This window comes from Cibotium barometz, chromosome 19, assembly GCF_041138505.1.
Source record: "Cibotium barometz isolate CiBa-2024 chromosome 19, ASM4113850v1, whole genome shotgun sequence".
Lineage (NCBI taxonomy): Eukaryota > Viridiplantae > Streptophyta > Polypodiopsida > Cyatheales > Cibotiaceae > Cibotium > Cibotium barometz.
Window position 1 is genome coordinate 39,254,644 of NC_141064.1, and position 18,931 is coordinate 39,273,574.

Here is an 18,931-nt window from a genome sequence, read left to right on the forward strand (position 1 = left end):
GGGGGTGGGGCGGCGCAGGCTGAAGGGGGTGGGGCAGTGCAACGCATAGGAGCAGCCTGGCCTTGACATTTGGCAATGCCTTCACAAAAGGCTCTGCTACATGATATATTTGGGACGAGTTGGTGATACTATGACTGCCCCGACCTACACAAAAGCATAGAAAATAGCAAATTTCAACGCTTCAAAGGTGGTCTATATAGCCACTTACATAATTATATACCAACAATGGAAAGTTCAAGCTATTTCCCAAACTTAACAAATACCAAAATGCAATCTTGACTCCATCAGAATCATGATCAAGGATAGCACTAAAGAACACGCATGAGTGCACGTACACACACACACACACAAAATGGTAGTGGCTGAGCAAATTGCACCACTTTGGATAGAAAGGGATTAAAAGATTGAGAGACTAATTGCACTTAATTAACAACAAACAAACAACAAGTTGAAGTGCTATTATGGTCCTTTAACACAAGACATGCTTGTCCAAATACAAAGAAAGAAAGACGAGAAGAGGCAAGAAGCAAACCTGATGTACTTTAACACAAGACATGTTGATCCAATCCGTACAAAGAAAAAAGAGAAGAAACAAGCAGTAGCACTAAAATCCAGAGCACAATGGGAGGTAAAAATGAAACAAAAGAAACTACGAGGGAAGACCTAACCAAGTACCAAAGTTATCAAACATACACATCAGAATTTGCATTTCTATATGATACAATGGTATATACCCTCATAAGTCCACATGAATCTGACCTTACGAATATTAAAAGAAATAAGAGAATCACTAAAAACAAACAAAATCAAAAATAGGAAAGCTTAATAGAGACACCCGAGAAGAAATAATAATCATAGTAATAATAACTTGCAAAAATAGACAAATATATAACTAAATCACACACGCCCACCCACACACACACACACACACACAAATTCTTTATTGAACCACAACAAAAGAATTTCTAACAAACAAGTTAAAAATAATAATTTAATGACTAATTAGCAAAACAAACCTCAAATGACTAATTCACTAAAACAAAACAAGTAAAGACAAGAATACAAAAAGTGCAAACTTTACCTCAAAGATTGTCCAATCATGAAGTGTAAGATCATGAACTTCATCATGCATAGCATAGACTAGGTGCTACGACATCCCTACTCATGTCATCAGCACCCAAGAGTAAGTGCAGGTTTACATATATGTAAAAATTGTGCTAACCAAGAGGACACAATTTTTATATAGAGAACAACAAGCTGAGTTTCTATCACTTCTCTCTGGAGGTGAAGGGCAAACTCAGCCATAATGAAGGCTAGCACTTACAACTAGACTAGAAAAAACAAATCACTTCCCTATTAAAGCAATGATTTTGCAAGACTAGTAGCAATGATAAATAACAACTACGAGGTAAAATGATCTAAACAGAAAACGGGCTTTTAAGCTCTCCATTTTTGTGAAACTTATTATTTATAATCTTAAACATTCCAAAAGTAGAAATCTCAAAGATATATCTACTTCGATTTCAAAAAACAACGAACTTTGCTTAAAACCTTTTTAAAGCAATAATCCTTTCGCACAAGCAAATTGATGAGTTGGCAAACTTGAGTAATAAAAGCAAACTTGTCTGATACAATGGTACATGAAAGACCACCATCCGAGGATACCAAAAACATATAAACAATCGAGCGACATCCTTGGTAGTGACAATAGACTGACATGAGATCAACATCATGAACAAGAACCTATCACCATGGTCAAACATGTGTTTTAATTCCTAATTGTCATCATTTAGGCATTCTCCGCACTTCCAACCTCTGGTTGAGCTTTGGACCTATGGACAAGACATGACACCTCAAAAAGGCACGGGCATAATTGCACGGGAATGCCATTTCCCCATCTAAAAGTGTCCCCTAACCTTGTCGTCGTTCCCCCGTATCTTTAGCTATTACATAAACTCTCTTAAAAGATGCCCAATTTTTTATGAGAGAATTAAAAACCCCTTGTTTTTTGTCATTGCTCATTCTCATTCCCCCCATATTTGGGCCGTTTTTGTTTCCTAGACTTCAACGGTTCTCGTTTTTGTTTCTGGCGACTTATGTCTACACCAAGAGTCATGTGACTTGGTACCTCATGGCAAGGGACTTATGTCTACGCCAAGAGCTAGTAGACTATACCTGGTAGCATAGTTGTTACGAGGCGCGCCTCTAACCATTAGAGGCTTTCAAGGCGTACAAGTCTTCCGAGGCGTTCGAGAGGCGTCTGGGGCCTGGGCATAGTTGATTTCTTTTTTTGGATCATTTCTGGTTTTGCTAGTTTCTACCCATTTTCGTCCATTTGAGTCTCTAGACGGAGGCTATAAGGACCCCTCTAAGCTCTCAAGACTCACACACTCTCTCTCAAGTCTCTCCCTCTCTCATACACACTCTCTCTCCCTTCCTTAAGGCTTAAACCTTGCTCAAGGCATCCGCTCTCACACACTCTCTCACTCTCTCACACACTTACTCTCTCCCCCTCTCTCACACCCCCAGGTGATACCCTCTCTCTCTCTCTCTAATAATCTATCTATCTATCACTATCTATATATATATCTATCATTATATATATATAATATACAGACGCCTCTAACACGCCTCTAAAAAATACGAGTCTTTCGAGGCGCGTACCATACCCGCCTCGTACCAAACGCCTCTAACACCTCTAACAACCCTGCCTGGTAGGCCTAGAGACTTTGGTCCAAGCCCAAATCCAGAGTATGATATTCCCGTTTGTTACATGCACTGAGGTTGATCGTGTTAACGCACAACAAAGCCTTCTTTATACCTTTGGTGAGAATCTTTAGCATCCAAATTCACAAAGCAGAGAGAGAAGAGAATGAGAGAGTGAAGCATAGTTGTCAGGTACGAAACAAAGTATGAAAAAACGGTACCAATACGGGACTTTTAAATTTTGAAAAATAAGTTCGATTGAGGTACGATCCACTTTAAAAAACACTTGAAAAAAAGATATTTGTACACATTTAGAGATGCAAAGTCTAGAGAAGGTGTAATTTGTCATATGATATAAACTAGTACAAAAACTCAAGAGTCATGAACAATGAACACTGAACATGCCATAAATAAGAGTCGTGGCCCACAACCTACGATAGGAAATACAAAAAAGTGTGCTGTGACCACTGACTAGTCACAACACTAAGTCCAAAAATGTCTAAAGTCTAGACTCTAGAGACTAGAGTCTACACCCTAGTCCTTCTCCTCAGAGAAATCACTAGGGGAAGGAATGCCCTCGCTAGAGGTGCTTCCATCATCAGAGGCCAACCCAAAACTGCCCTCGCTAAGGACATTGCCCTCGTCATCGTACTCGGGCTCTCTGATGCTTGCAATAGTGCTCCTCTCGAAGTCGAACCGGAGCCACGCCTCACATATGTAGCCACCGGGGTCGAACTAGGGTGCCAAATAGTGCATCCGCGACCTCCCACTCGTGTGTCACCTCTAGCTACGCAACCTCTACGAGTACGAGAAACTCGACGGTCAATCTCCTCTAGCTCCCTGTAGAGATCGACATATATGGCCTCCTCACCTCTAGCTACGCGACCTCTACGAGTACGAGAAACTCGACGGTCAATCTCCTCTAGCTCCCTGTAGAGATCGACATATATGGCCTCCTCATCTGGATCTTGCTCCTTATGGACACTCAGAGTGTCCACTGCCAACTTGAACTCGTCGACATTCACCTGAAAGCAAAGTTCAAACATTTATAAATTATTAGACTTTAGTCATGCATTTATAAATCATTATTAATGAGTCGAACTTTGAACTCTGGAGATCTCTACCTATTTGGAGATCTCCATGTCATGCATCTTCTCCACCATGCGCATGTTAGCACAGCAATATACAAGCCGCTCTAACTGCATGGTGCTGAGACGATTTCGTATCTTTGTGTGTATAAGTGAGTAGGAACTCCAGTTCCTCTCACATGCCCCCGAAGAGCAATTCTATGAAAAATAAGAGAGTTAGAAATTAGAATGTAAGAACTAGTTAGTAGTTACGACTCTAGAGTATACACTATATATTCAATAGTCACCTCTGACAAGAATCTCAAAGCCACTTTTTTTACGTGAGCCGTTTGATAACCAAATGACTCCCACCAAAAAAGTGGCCGGACCATTGACTCCCTACTCGAGCAAAGTGGGTTCGTGAAAGCGGCTCCCATCTAATCATTATACCGAATGAGCTCTTGGAGGAAGTCTCTTTGCTCGTGGACGGGAAGTATCCTTGGCAAGTAGGCATCCGGATTGGAAAGTAGCTCCTCATCGGCGAAGAGCCTTGGTACTTTGTAGTAGGCAGGATGCAACAAGGCCGCAAGACCATGGATAGGTCTATGCATCCATCGCCACCTCCTCTCCACAAGCACCACGATCGAATCGCGTCGTGGAGTGGATGGAGGCTCGGTGGGATCCCTAGAATGCAAAAATTTCACTTTAAGGTTAAGTCTTTAAGGAACAAGAAAGAGATGTGAAAACGAGATTTAAAAACATGGGACATGGGTTTACATAATCCACTCCATAGGAGTGTCGGGGTCATTCTCATCAAGCACGGTGGTCGCACGAATCTCCGCTAGAGCCTCTCGCATGAAGTGGGTGAGTAGCCCCAATGTGAAGCCCTCCATGTCGGCCATGCGCAAAAACCTATACAAGGGAGTCACCGCAGTGACAATGGCACGCACCTCGCGCCAAAAGGACTCTCTCATGCATAGCCGTTGAACGGCTTGGGCCTCATCCGCACTAGTCACCAACTTCTCTCTTAGCCATGCGACGAAATCCGGGGAGACCACGGTCATCTGGAGCTTCGGTTGCACATCATATAGCCGCTCCAAGAGAAGCCACATGTAGGCAAACCGTGTGGAAGAGGGCTTCTTAAGCGACTTTTACCTTCTTTGTGAAGAAATTCACAATGGATAGGCCTTGTGCAACCACCCTCTTCACCCACTCTAGCTTCCCCACATCCTCCATGAGTAGGTCTAGACAATGGGAGGCACAAGGAGTCCATACAATGGATGAGAACTCCGCCTCTACCAAGCGCCCCATTTTGCGGCAATTGGATGCATTGTCCGTGATGACTTAAATGACATTTTCATGTCCGACCTACAAGTAACACAATGGCAATTTGGCAAATGCAATGACATTCTTAGTTAGAAGCTTGAACATAGTACATAGTACATACCTCTATGATGGCTTGCCGGATGTGACAATAGATAAAGTCCCCCGATGTTTTTTGCCCCATCTTTCCAGTATCCATGGCACGTAAGAAGTATGTGCCGAGAGCGCATGAAACAAGGATGTTCATGATACCTCTCTTCTTCCGATCACTCCATCCATTGGAGAGGATAGAGCAACCATACTTCGCCCATCCTTCCCACATGGGTGTGAGTTTGTCGTTGATCCTTTGCCTCTCGTCATCAAGCGCGGTGGTGCACATCTCATAGTAGGTGATACCATGCCATTCACCATGGGATGGCCCCACCTCTGCAATGGCCTTCACCATTTTGTGCCGTTGTGGAACCTTGGACACATTGAAGGAGAGATTGCAATCTATCACCGTGCGTGCAATCTCCTCATTCGCGGCTTTCATCTTCGCCGTCGCATAGGTGAGGTTGTTAATGTTTGCACCGATGGCGGTTTGCCTCAAAACCGGAGAGCTCTCCTCCCTTGGCCTCTTTGATTGGAAGTTGGAACCACCTAAGGCAGAGCCGGAGCCGGATGGGATGGGTGGAGTCATGGATGCGGAGGTACCAGACATGGAAGCTCCCCCACGTCCACCTTTGTTGTCATGTGCACAGTGTGTATCTACCATGTGCTACACGCACGCAAGACTAGTTTCAAGGCTTGGGGAAGCTTGGAACTAGGCAGGCTGATTGACGAGCTGAGTTAGGGATATACTAACGGGCGGGCACCCAAGTATGGACGGGCGGGCGCCCAAGTGTGGACGCCCGATGACCGGCCAAGAGCTTATAAAAGGGTGGCCAAGGTTAGTTATGGGGATATAGAGAGTCTCGCGAGTTTGTGAGAGCTCTATGGTCTTGGACCTGGATCTAGTGCAGATGTGCACCTGCTTTACGCAGCCGAGGCTGACAGCAGTCTTGAGGCCCGCGAGGGCAGCTTCGTGGTGGTATGGGACGTCGCGAGGAGGAGATTGGTCGGTACGTCATCCTAGTTAGCTCAACTCGTGGCTCGGTGGGGACAGCCAAGACTGTGGGCTCGCCCACGGCTGTCATGGTTGGGAGGTGAGTCAGGCCTACACCCCCTTCTTGTTTGTTTGTTCATTTGTTTGCAGGTTTCGAGTCTCGAACCAAGATCAATCACGAGGAGATCCGAGGGAATTTGACAGTGGTATCAAAGCATACCTCGTGAACGAGCAAGTCCGTAGGTAGAGAAGAAGAGGTCGAAGAAAGGTATGTGTAAAAAAGCTTGCTATTATTTCTGTGCATACTGCTGTTTTCAGAATAGTATGTGTTTTTTCTTCATCAAAGAAACCCATGTTGATGGGAGGTGGTAGTCTACGTAGGGTCGTTTGCTTTGCAAAGAAGAGGAGAGAGTCGCTTGTGTAGTCGTATGCATGAGCAAGTCGAGAGAGAAATCAGAAAAAAGCACGTTGCTTTTTGTTGAACGATTGAGAGAGAGGGCATGCGTTTGTGAGAAGGTGGCATGCTGGCGGGTTTGCACGCTGGCAAGTGTTGAAGTCGGGCTTCCGGCAGCTATAGTCGAGCAGGTGCCTAAGGCTTGTATGGCCAGGCGGCCAGGCTTGCGTAGCCAGGCAGCCAAGCCTACGCAGCCTAGCGCAGGTGTCCCGGCCAGGCCAGGCCGGCGCCTAGGCCATGTACAGCAGGCGCCCATGCCACGTTTACACAGGCTGGCGCAAATGCAACCTGCCGTGAAGGCACCGGCAACAATTGATGATGGCAGCGCAGGTGGACGTTAGCAGCTACCAGCGGCTAATCCAGGAGGAGAAAAAAAAAACGAGGAAAGCTCACGTTTTTTTAAGCTTTCGTTTTTTTTAAGTTTTAAATTTTTTTTAAGGTTTAAAAACTCCTCCACGGTTTCAAAGTGTTTATTTTTTTTTAAGAGTATAGAATATATATATCCATATATATATATATCCATATATATATATATTTATTCAAGAAAAAAAACACAAAAGCTAAGCCTAGCTTTTGGAGATTTTTAGCTTTTGGGGCTATCTTTATAAACTCCTTAAGTGGGCTTCTTACCACACATCTCTCAAGTTTTCAAGCTCTCAAGCTCTCAAGTTCACTCGCACTTTTGTTGTGCAAAGATCGAATTTTCTCTCCACGTACTCTCTTCACGATGTCGACCCAAGAATCGGAATTGGAGCCCCTTGTGGAACGCGAAGGCTTGCCGGCTACGGAAGGTACCGATGCCGATCTTTTTGACGATTTTGTGTCAAAATCAGATTTCCAAGAGTTCAAAGTAGCTCTTGAAGCTTCTTCGACGAAACGTCAGGCGCAAATCCCAGCCCAGATGCAAGCTTTGCAGAACTCCATTGCTCTATTGACCACTACCCTCTCTACTTTCTCGGGTATGGATACCTTGGCTTCTGCTTTAGGCCCCAACATTACTCCGGAACCGTTCGGGGGCGAGCAAAAGCAGCGCACCAAGGAAATTGTGGACACGTGGCTACATAAGTGGCAAGTTCACTTTCAGTTTCATCCATATGATGATGGAAAGAGGATCCAGTTAGCAGCAGGTTTCTGTCCAGCAAAGCTTTGCTTTGGTGGAAGGAACTCAACCCTAAGCCAACGACTTGGGCACAATTCAAAGACGTCTTCAAGAAAGAATTCCTCAAGAAAGAGGATGATTATGATGTTGTTGCCGGTTTTCAGCTTTGACCATGACCTCGCAGCACCTCACTTATGAGGTCCACCTCCAGAAGTTTCGTGACTTGCAGATGAAAGCTACAAAGATGGATCCCACTACTCTTTTGGGGTTTTTCGTAGCTGGTTTACCAGACTCATACCGATTACAGGTTAAAAATAACAAATGTAAAACATTGGACGAGGCCATTCATTCAGCTCGTATCTATGATGATACAATGGTCTCTTCCAAGTCGAAACCCGTTACCGAGCAAGGGAACAAGCATAAACGCAAGTTCTCCGCACCTATGGCTAACTCCACAGAAGGAAAGTCTTCGGACCAACCTTCGAAGAGTTCCAGTTCGACACCAACGAAGAAGAAACGACTCCTTAGGGCTTTAAAGCTCAAGAAGGAAGGACGTTGTTTTATCTGTGAAGAAAAAGGACACATGCGTAACGAGTGCCCAAAGCAAAAGGGTACCAAGGCAAACGCAGGACCAAAGCCAAAGGCAGCTAACCAGTTGTCTTTGACAGGTACGTCAATTATTGTACTTTCTCGCCCTAGTACTTGTTCTGATTGTCTGTTCAATTCTAAAGTATTTGGCTTGCATGATCTTCTCCGAGTTTATGGAGAAGTGAATGGCCATAAAATTCACATTCTTTTAGACCCTGGTAGTTTACATAATTTTGTTAACTACAAACTTGTGCAGAAATTGAGTCTTGATACGACACTAAGCGACCATACCTATGAGGTACGTCTACCTGCGGAAAGGCAAGTTTGGGATCGCAAGGTGGATGTCACGACCCTGTGTTTTTCTCTGGACAAGATGCAGATGTGCACGGGGACATGGTGGACAGTGTGAATGGCATCAGGCGGGAGTGAAGATGGAGGCCCATGTGTGGATAACCCCATGTGTGAAAGGGGGCAAAGGAATTTTAACTTAAAAGGTTTTAAAAACCCTTAAAGTAATTTTTAATGCCATTTATGAAGAAAACGTGGCCCATAAGCTATTTTGGGGCCACGTGTGCTTTTTGGGAAAGAGGAGGGGCTGGCAGGCAAGTAGGCACCTAACTCTTGAGGAAACGTGTGTGCTTTTGGGAAAAGGAAGGCTGGCCGGCAGCATGGACTCCAAGGCGTGAGGAATTTTCTGAAAAGAAGGCGCATACAGGCTGGGCTGATTGCAGGCGTGGGAGAGAAACATATGCACAGAACTGGCTGTTGGGCTGCGTTGAATTCCACACAGCCTGAACTTCACAGGCAGGCTTGTCTTTTTGGGGAATTACATGGGCTGGTTGCTGTGCTGCAGAGAACACAGGCGCAGACTGAACCTTTCCCTTTCTTCTTGGCATTTGGAGGGCTGTCTGGCCTGCTGCGCAACAGTACACACAGGCGCCTTCTAGATCTCTCTCCTTTTCCTGTGTCTATAGCAAGAGACTGGCTGGCTACACTGCTGTCCATACAAGCAGAGCTGACATCAAAACGTGGATTGTAGGAGGGAGTGCAAGGCTGGACAGCAGGTCCACCTACAAGTGTTCTCTCTCTCTCTCTATCACGTCGAATCAGGTGCTGGACTGCAGGCGGCTGCAGGACAAGAAGGCAAGACACAACGGGGCTTTTCCTCGTGTCTTTTTCTCTCTTGTGGAAAGCGACATAAAGACTGTAAGTCTCTCTTTCTTTGTGAGCAAGTGGGACTGCAGGTGATGTCTTTCGGAGTCTCTCTTTTCACCGACTCAAGACTGTTACAGAGTGGTTCTCTCTAGCCCTTTGTGAGAGGAAGGGTTTGACAGTTCAGAGGGTGGAAACAGGACAATTTATGGGCTGTTTTTGTTTGGTTGCAAATTCAGCTATGTGCTTGGGTTTTTGGCTGCAAGTACAAGTCACTTGAATATGTTTCTTGGCATGGGAGTGATGCAAGCTCGCATGGCTGCGTGCTCATGGAGCAGATTGTTTTCTTCCTGCTAGAAAGGAACAGAGGGACCTACAGCTATGGGTATCTCTATGTTGCCAGATGTTTCATAAGGGAACAGGTAACTAGATGTATGGGAGACAGGACAGAAGTTTCAAAGGGAAACAGGCCTAAGGGTTTCATGTGGAAACAGGTCGTAGGTTTTCTCGAAGAGACATGTTTTTGGGTTTCTCCAGGAGATAGGTCACATGCAGGCAGAAGGTACAGGAAGTGGACACATGTTTGGTACAGCCTTGCTACTGATAGGACAGGGGACAGGGAATCCATGACAGAGATGGATAGTACCCTTGGAAGGTAGAGAGGGTTTGTACAGGTGTGTCGACTGTATGGTATGCTGTGCTGTGATACGAGTTCTCTTTTGAGAGACAGTTTGGGAGTCTGTGTTGTGATGCAGGAGCACTGGATGTGTCAGGGTGTGATGCTGTTCATAGTGTGAGAGGTTATGGATGGTTGTGGTAGCCTTGATCATGGGAGAAAGCTTCTGTATGCAGACTCAATGTGAGAGTCTTTCGATATGAACAATGGCTGGACTTGTTTGTGGATGCCGTGTGGACAAGAAGCCAGATGCAGGTTCTTTGCAGGCTTCAGGAGTTCTACTGGGACGGCTGAATTACCAGCCTTATATTGTAATCAAAGCTCTTATAATCAATTAAAGAAATACCGCAAGGGGCGCCACTGCGATTTGGGGCCAATCGGTGTCCGTGTACTATTTGCAGGAGCACTCTAGCTCCCCCTGTTTGTTTTCCTTTTCTAGGTCCTCAATGGTGTTGAAGTGTTTTATGTGCGAGTGTTTGTTCCACCGCCCTTTGGTTTATCAGAGGCCGGTTTACAAGGTCCCGTCATGGGCGTAAGGCTTGCGAGCAGCCCTTAGACTGTTACTTTGGAGTAGGTAGAGCATTTTGAGGAGCATATTGTTCGCGAATGCATGTGTATGTCATGCATATGTGTGTCATATGTAGAATGATGCATGGTTTTGTTTTTGGCTAACACAGTTAACGTGTTTCCATTTGGTTTTAGACTTTTGCTGTAGGTTCTGAAGGAACAAGCAAGAGGACAGTGTGGCTTATTGTGCAGGATGATTGTTCTATCATCCAGATGCATTGGAAGGCCATTGTTTCTGCCATATGGGATTCTTTGCTCATAAGATGCTTTACTGTGCCATTGACTGCAATCGAGGACGCTTGCCATTTTTCAAGAGGGGGGTATGTCACGACCCTGTGTTTTTCTCTGGACAAGATGCAGATGTGCACGGGGACATGGTGGACAGTGTGAATGGCATCAGGCGGGAGTGAAGATGGAGGCCCATGTGTGGATAACCCCATGTGTGAAAGGGGGCAAAGGAATTTTAACTTAAAAGGTTTTAAAAACCCTTAAAGTAATTTTTAATGCCATTTATGAAGAAAACGTGGCCCATAAGCTATTTTGGGGCCACGTGTGCTTTTTGGGAAAGAGGAGGGGCTGGCAGGCAAGTAGGCACCTAACTCTTGAGGAAACGTGTGTGCTTTTGGGAAAAGGAAGGCTGGCCGGCAGCATGGACTCCAAGGCGTGAGGAATTTTCTGAAAAGAAGGCGCATACAGGCTGGGCTGATTGCAGGCGTGGGAGAGAAACATATGCACAGAACTGGCTGTTGGGCTGCGCTGAATTCCACACAGCCTGAACTTCACAGGCAGGCTTGTCTTTTTGGGGAATTACATGGGCTGGTTGCTGTGCTGCAGAGAACACAGGCGCAGACTGAACCTTTCCCTTTCTTCTTGGCATTTGGAGGGCTGTCTGGCCTGCTGCGCAACAGTACACACAGGCGCCTTCTAGATCTCTCTCCTTTTCCTGTGTCTATAGCAAGAGACTGGCTGGCTACACTGCTGTCCATACAAGCAGAGCTGACATCAAAACGTGGATTGTAGGAGGGAGTGCAAGGCTGGACAGCAGGTCCACCTACAAGTGTTCTCTCTCTCTCTCTATCACGTCGAATCAGGTGCTGGACTGCAGGCGGCTGCAGGACAAGAAGGCAAGACACAACGGGGCTTTTCCTCGTGTCTTTTTCTCTCTTGTGGAAAGCGACATAAAGACTGTAAGTCTCTCTTTCTTTGTGAGCAAGTGGGACTGCAGGTGATGTCTTTCGGAGTCTCTCTTTTCACCGACTCAAGACTGTTACAGAGTGGTTCTCTCTAGCCCTTTGTGAGAGGAAGGGTTTGACAGTTCAGAGGGTGGAAACAGGACAATTTATGGGCTGTTTTTGTTTGGTTGCAAATTCAGCTATGTGCTTGGGTTTTTGGCTGCAAGTACAGGTCACTTGAATATGTTTCTTGGCATGGGAGTGATGCAAGCTCGCATGGCTGCGTGCTCATGGAGCAGATTGTTTTCTTCCTGCTAGAAAGGAACAGAGGGACCTACAGCTATGGGTATCTCTATGTTGCCAGATGTTTCATAAGGGAACAGGTAACTAGATGTATGGGAGACAGGACAGAAGTTTCAAAGGGAAACAGGCCTAAGGGTTTCATGTGGAAACAGGTCGTAGGTTTTCTCGAAGAGACATGTTTTTGGGTTTCTCCAGGAGATAGGTCACATGCAGGCAGAAGGTACAGGAAGTGGACACATGTTTGGTACAGCCTTGCTACTGATAGGACAGGGGACAGGGAATCCATGACAGAGATGGATAGTACCCTTGGAAGGTAGAGAGGGTTTGTACAGGTGTGTCGACTGTATGGTATGCTGTGCTGTGATACGAGTTCTCTTTTGAGAGACAGTTTGGGAGTCTGTGTTGTGATGCAGGAGCACTGGATGTGTCAGGGTGTGATGCTGTTCATAGTGTGAGAGGTTATGGATGGTTGTGGTAGCCTTGATCATGGGAGAAAGCTTCTGTATGCAGACTCAATGTGAGAGTCTTTCGATATGAACAATGGCTGGACTTGTTTGTGGATGCCGTGTGGACAAGAAGCCAGATGCAGGTTCTTTGCAGGCTTCAGGAGTTCTACTGGGACGGCTGAATTACCAGCCTTATATTGTAATCAAAGCTCTTATAATCAATTAAAGAAATACCGCAAGGGGCGCCACTGCGATTTGGGGCCAATCGGTGTCCGTGTACTATTTGCAGGAGCACTCTAGCTCCCCCTGTTTGTTTTCCTTTTCTAGGTCCTCAATGGTGTTGAAGTGTTTTATGTGCGAGTGTTTGTTCCACCGCCCTTTGGTTTATCAGAGGCCGGTTTACAAGGTCCCGTCATGGGCGTAAGGCTTGCGAGCAGCCCTTAGACTGTTACTTTGGAGTAGGTAGAGCATTTTGAGGAGCATATTGTTTGCGAATGCATGTGTATGTCATGCATATGTGTGTCATATGTAGAATGATGCATGGTTTTGTTTTTGGCTAACACAGTTAACGTGTTTCCATTTGGTTTTAGACTTTTGCTGTAGGTTCTGAAGGAACAAGCAAGAGGACAGTGTGGCTTATTGTGCAGGATGATTGTTCTATCATCCAGATGCATTGGAAGGCCATTGTTTCTGCCATATGGGATTCTTTGCTCATAAGATGCTTTACTGTGCCATTGACTGCAATCGAGGACGCTTGCCATTTTTCAAGAGGGGGGTATGTCACGACCCTGTGTTTTTCTCTGGACAAGATGCAGATGTGCACGGGGACATGGTGGACAGTGTGAATGGCATCAGGCGGGAGTGAAGATGGAGGCCCATGTGTGGATAACCCCATGTGTGAAAGGGGGCAAAGGAATTTTAACTTAAAAGGTTTTAAAAACCCTTAAAGTAATTTTTAATGCCATTTATGAAGAAAACGTGGCCCATAAGCTATTTTGGGGCCACGTGTGCTTTTTGGGAAAGAGGAGGGGCTGGCAGGCAAGTAGGCACCTAACTCTTGAGGAAACGTGTGTGCTTTTGGGAAAAGGAAGGCTGGCCGGCAGCATGGACTCCAAGGCGTGAGGAATTTTCTGAAAAGAAGGCGCATACAGGCTGGGCTGATTGCAGGCGTGGGAGAGAAACATATGCACAGAACTGGCTGTTGGGCTGCGCTGAATTCCACACAGCCTGAACTTCACAGGCAGGCTTGTCTTTTTGGGGAATTACATGGGCTGGTTGCTGTGCTGCAGAGAACACAGGCGCAGACTGAACCTTTCCCTTTCTTCTTGGCATTTGGAGGGCTGTCTGGCCTGCTGCGCAACAGTACACACAGGCGCCTTCTAGATCTCTCTCCTTTTCCTGTGTCTATAGCAAGAGACTGGCTGGCTACACTGCTGTCCATACAAGCAGAGCTGACATCAAAACGTGGATTGTAGGAGGGAGTGCAAGGCTGGACAGCAGGTCCACCTACAAGTGTTCTCTCTCTCTCTCTATCACGTCGAATCAGGTGCTGGACTGCAGGCGGCTGCAGGACAAGAAGGCAAGACACAACGGGGCTTTTCCTCGTGTCTTTTTCTCTCTTGTGGAAAGCGACATAAAGACTGTAAGTCTCTCTTTCTTTGTGAGCAAGTGGGACTGCAGGTGATGTCTTTCGGAGTCTCTCTTTTCACCGACTCAAGACTGTTACAGAGTGGTTCTCTCTAGCCCTTTGTGAGAGGAAGGGTTTGACAGTTCAGAGGGTGGAAACAGGACAATTTATGGGCTGTTTTTGTTTGGTTGCAAATTCAGCTATGTGCTTGGGTTTTTGGCTGCAAGTACAGGTCACTTGAATATGTTTCTTGGCATGGGAGTGATGCAAGCTCGCATGGCTGCGTGCTCATGGAGCAGATTGTTTTCTTCCTGCTAGAAAGGAACAGAGGGACCTACAGCTATGGGTATCTCTATGTTGCCAGATGTTTCATAAGGGAACAGGTAACTAGATGTATGGGAGACAGGACAGAAGTTTCAAAGGGAAACAGGCCTAAGGGTTTCATGTGGAAACAGGTCGTAGGTTTTCTCGAAGAGACATGTTTTTGGGTTTCTCCAGGAGATAGGTCACATGCAGGCAGAAGGTACAGGAAGTGGACACATGTTTGGTACAGCCTTGCTACTGATAGGACAGGGGACAGGGAATCCATGACAGAGATGGATAGTACCCTTGGAAGGTAGAGAGGGTTTGTACAGGTGTGTCGACTGTATGGTATGCTGTGCTGTGATACGAGTTCTCTTTTGAGAGACAGTTTGGGAGTCTGTGTTGTGATGCAGGAGCACTGGATGTGTCAGGGTGTGATGCTGTTCATAGTGTGAGAGGTTATGGATGGTTGTGGTAGCCTTGATCATGGGAGAAAGCTTCTGTATGCAGACTCAATGTGAGAGTCTTTCGATATGAACAATGGCTGGACTTGTTTGTGGATGCCGTGTGGACAAGAAGCCAGATGCAGGTTCTTTGCAGGCTTCAGGAGTTCTACTGGGACGGCTGAATTACCAGCCTTATATTGTAATCAAAGCTCTTATAATCAATTAAAGAAAGACCGCAAGGGGCGCCACTGCGATTTGGGGCCAATCGGTGTCCGTGTACTATTTGCAGGAGCACTCTAGCTCCCCCTGTTTGTTTTCCTTTTCTAGGTCCTCAATGGTGTTGAAGTGTTTTATGTGCGAGTGTTTGTTCCACCGCCCTTTGGTTTATCAGAGGCCGGTTTACAAGGTCCCGTCATGGGCGTAAGGCTTGCGAGCAGCCCTTAGACTGTTACTTTGGAGTAGGTAGAGCATTTTGAGGAGCATATTGTTCGCGAATGCATGTGTATGTCATGCATATGTGTGTCATATGTAGAATGATGCATGGTTTTGTTTTTGGCTAACACAGTTAACGTGTTTCCATTTGGTTTTAGACTTTTGCTGTAGGTTCTGAAGGAACAAGCAAGAGGACAGTGTGGCTTATTGTGCAGGATGATTGTTCTATCATCCAGATGCATTGGAAGGCCATTGTTTCTGCCATATGGGATTCTTTGCTCATAAGATGCTTTACTGTGCCATTGACTGCAATCGAGGACGCTTGCCATTTTTCAAGAGGGGGGTATGTCACGACCCTGTGTTTTTCTCTGGACAAGATGCAGATGTGCACGGGGACATGGTGGACAGTGTGAATGGCATCAGGCGGGAGTGAAGATGGAGGCCCATGTGTGGATAACCCCATGTGTGAAAGGGGGCAAAGGAATTTTAACTTGAATTCCACACAGCCTGAACTTCACAGGCAGGCTTGTCTTTTTGGGGAATTACATGGGCTGGTTGCTGTGCTGCAGAGAACACAGGCGCAGACTGAACCTTTCCCTTTCTTCTTGGCATTTGGAGGGCTGTCTGGCCTGCTGCGCAACAGTACACACAGGCGCCTTCTAGATCTCTCTCCTTTTCCTGTGTCTATAGCAAGAGACTGGCTGGCTACACTGCTGTCCATACAAGCAGAGCTGACATCAAAACGTGGATTGTAGGAGGGAGTGCAAGGCTGGACAGCAGGTCCACCTACAAGTGTTCTCTCTCTCTCTCTATCACGTCGAATCAGGTGCTGGACTGCAGGCGGCTGCAGGACAAGAAGGCAAGACACAACGGGGCTTTTCCTCGTGTCTTTTTCTCTCTTGTGGAAAGCGACATAAAGACTGTAAGTCTCTCTTTCTTTGTGAGCAAGTGGGACTGCAGGTGATGTCTTTCGGAGTCTCTCTTTTCACCGACTCAAGACTGTTACAGAGTGGTTCTCTCTAGCCCTTTGTGAGAGGAAGGGTTTGACAGTTCAGAGGGTGGAAACAGGACAATTTATGGGCTGTTTTTGTTTGGTTGCAAATTCAGCTATGTGCTTGGGTTTTTGGCTGCAAGTACAGGTCACTTGAATATGTTTCTTGGCATGGGAGTGATGCAAGCTCGCATGGCTGCGTGCTCATGGAGCAGATTGTTTTCTTCCTGCTAGAAAGGAACAGAGGGACCTACAGCTATGGGTATCTCTATGTTGCCAGATGTTTCATAAGGGAACAGGTAACTAGATGTATGGGAGACAGGACAGAAGTTTCAAAGGGAAACAGGCCTAAGGGTTTCATGTGGAAACAGGTCGTAGGTTTTCTCGAAGAGACATGTTTTTGGGTTTCTCCAGGAGATAGGTCACATGCAGGCAGAAGGTACAGGAAGTGGACACATGTTTGGTACAGCCTTGCTACTGATAGGACAGGGGACAGGGAATCCATGACAGAGATGGATAGTACCCTTGGAAGGTAGAGAGGGTTTGTACAGGTGTGTCGACTGTATGGTATGCTGTGCTGTGATACGAGTTCTCTTTTGAGAGACAGTTTGGGAGTCTGTGTTGTGATGCAGGAGCACTGGATGTGTCAGGGTGTGATGCTGTTCATAGTGTGAGAGGTTATGGATGGTTGTGGTAGCCTTGATCATGGGAGAAAGCTTCTGTATGCAGACTCAATGTGAGAGTCTTTCGATATGAACAATGGCTGGACTTGTTTGTGGATGCCGTGTGGACAAGAAGCCAGATGCAGGTTCTTTGCAGGCTTCAGGAGTTCTACTGGGACGGCTGAATTACCAGCCTTATATTGTAATCAAAGCTCTTATAATCAATTAAAGAAATACCGCAAGGGGCGCCACTGCGATTTGGGGCCAATCGGTGTCCGTGTACTATTTGCAGGAGCACTCTAGCTCCCCCTGTTTGTTTTCCTTTTCTAGGTCCTCAATGGTGTTGAAGTGTTTTATGTGCGAGTGTTTGTTCCACCGCCCTTTGGTTTATCAGAGGCCGGTTTACAAGGTCCCGTCATGGGCGTAAGGCTTGCGAGCAGCCCTTAGACTGTTACTTTGGAGTAGGTAGAGCATTTTGAGGAGCATATTGTTCGCGAATGCATGTGTATGTCATGCATATGTGTGTCATATGTAGAATGATGCATGGTTTTGTTTTTGGCTAACACAGTTAACGTGTTTCCATTTGGTTTTAGACTTTTGCTGTAGGTTCTGAAGGAACAAGCAAGAGGACAGTGTGGCTTATTGTGCAGGATGATTGTTCTATCATCCAGATGCATTGGAAGGCCATTGTTTCTGCCATATGGGATTCTTTGCTCATAAGATGCTTTACTGTGCCATTGACTGCAATCGAGGACGCTTGCCATTTTTCAAGAGGGGGGTATGTCACGACCCTGTGTTTTTCTCTGGACAAGATGCAGATGTGCACGGGGACATGGTGGACAGTGTGAATGGCATCAGGCGGGAGTGAAGATGGAGGCCCATGTGTGGATAACCCCATGTGTGAAAGGGGGCAAAGGAATTTTAACTTAAAAGGTTTTAAAAACCCTTAAAGTAATTTTTAATGCCATTTATGAAGAAAACGTGGCCCATAAGCTATTTTGGGGCCACGTGTGCTTTTTGGGAAAGAGGAGGGGCTGGCAGGCAAGTAGGCACCTAACTCTTGAGGAAACGTGTGTGCTTTTGGGAAAAGGAAGGCTGGCCGGCAGCATGGACTCCAAGGCGTGAGGAATTTTCTGAAAAGAAGGCGCATACAGGCTGGGCTGATTGCAGGCGTGGGAGAGAAACATATGCACAGAACTGGCTGTTGGGCTGCGCTGAATTCCACACAGCCTGAACTTCACAGGCAGGCTTGTCTTTTTGGGGAATTACATGGGCTGGTTGCTGTGCTGCAGAGAACACAGGCGCAGACTGAACCTTTCCCTTTCTTCTTGGCATTTGGAGGGCTGTCTGGCCTGCTGCGCAACAGTACACACAGGCGCCTTCTAGATCTCTCTCCTTTTCCTGTGTCTATAGCAAGAGACTGGCTGGCTACACTGCTGTCCATACAAGCAGAGCTGACATCAAAACGTGGATTGTAGGAGGGAGTGCAAGGCTGGACAGCAGGTCCACCTACAAGTGTTCTCTCTCTCTCTCTATCACGTCGAATCAGGTGCTGGACTGCAGGCGGCTGCAGGACAAGAAGGCAAGACACAACGGGGCTTTTCCTCGTGTCTTTTTCTCTCTTGTGGAAAGCGACATAAAGACTGTAAGTCTCTCTTTCTTTGTGAGCAAGTGGGACTGCGGGTGATGTCTTTCGGAGTCTCTCTTTTCACCGACTCAAGACTGTTACAGAGTGGTTCTCTCTAGCCCTTTGTGAGAGGAAGGGTTTGACAGTTCAGAGGGTGGAAACAGGACAATTTATGGGCTGTTTTTGTTTGGTTGCAAATTCAGCTA

The 18,931-nt window shown here is 46.3% G+C and overlaps 2 protein-coding genes across 5 annotated transcripts in view; both read right to left on the minus strand.

Annotated features, from left to right (window-relative positions):
- The window catches only part of LOC147628567 (DEAD-box ATP-dependent RNA helicase 18-like), a 65,994-nt gene that overhangs the window by 12,831 nt on the left and 34,232 nt on the right, over positions 1-18,931 (minus strand). The window lies entirely within an intron of this gene.
- On the minus strand, positions 2,700-4,050 carry LOC147628568 (uncharacterized). The gene is made up of 2 exons (XM_086814067.1): positions 3,498-4,050; positions 2,700-3,441 (listed from the first exon to the last, which is right to left on the minus strand). The coding sequence occupies exons 1-2, from the start codon at positions 3,750-3,752 to the stop codon at positions 3,241-3,243; spliced, it is 456 nt and encodes a 151-aa protein (XP_086670193.1). The 5' UTR covers positions 3,753-4,050; the 3' UTR covers positions 2,700-3,240.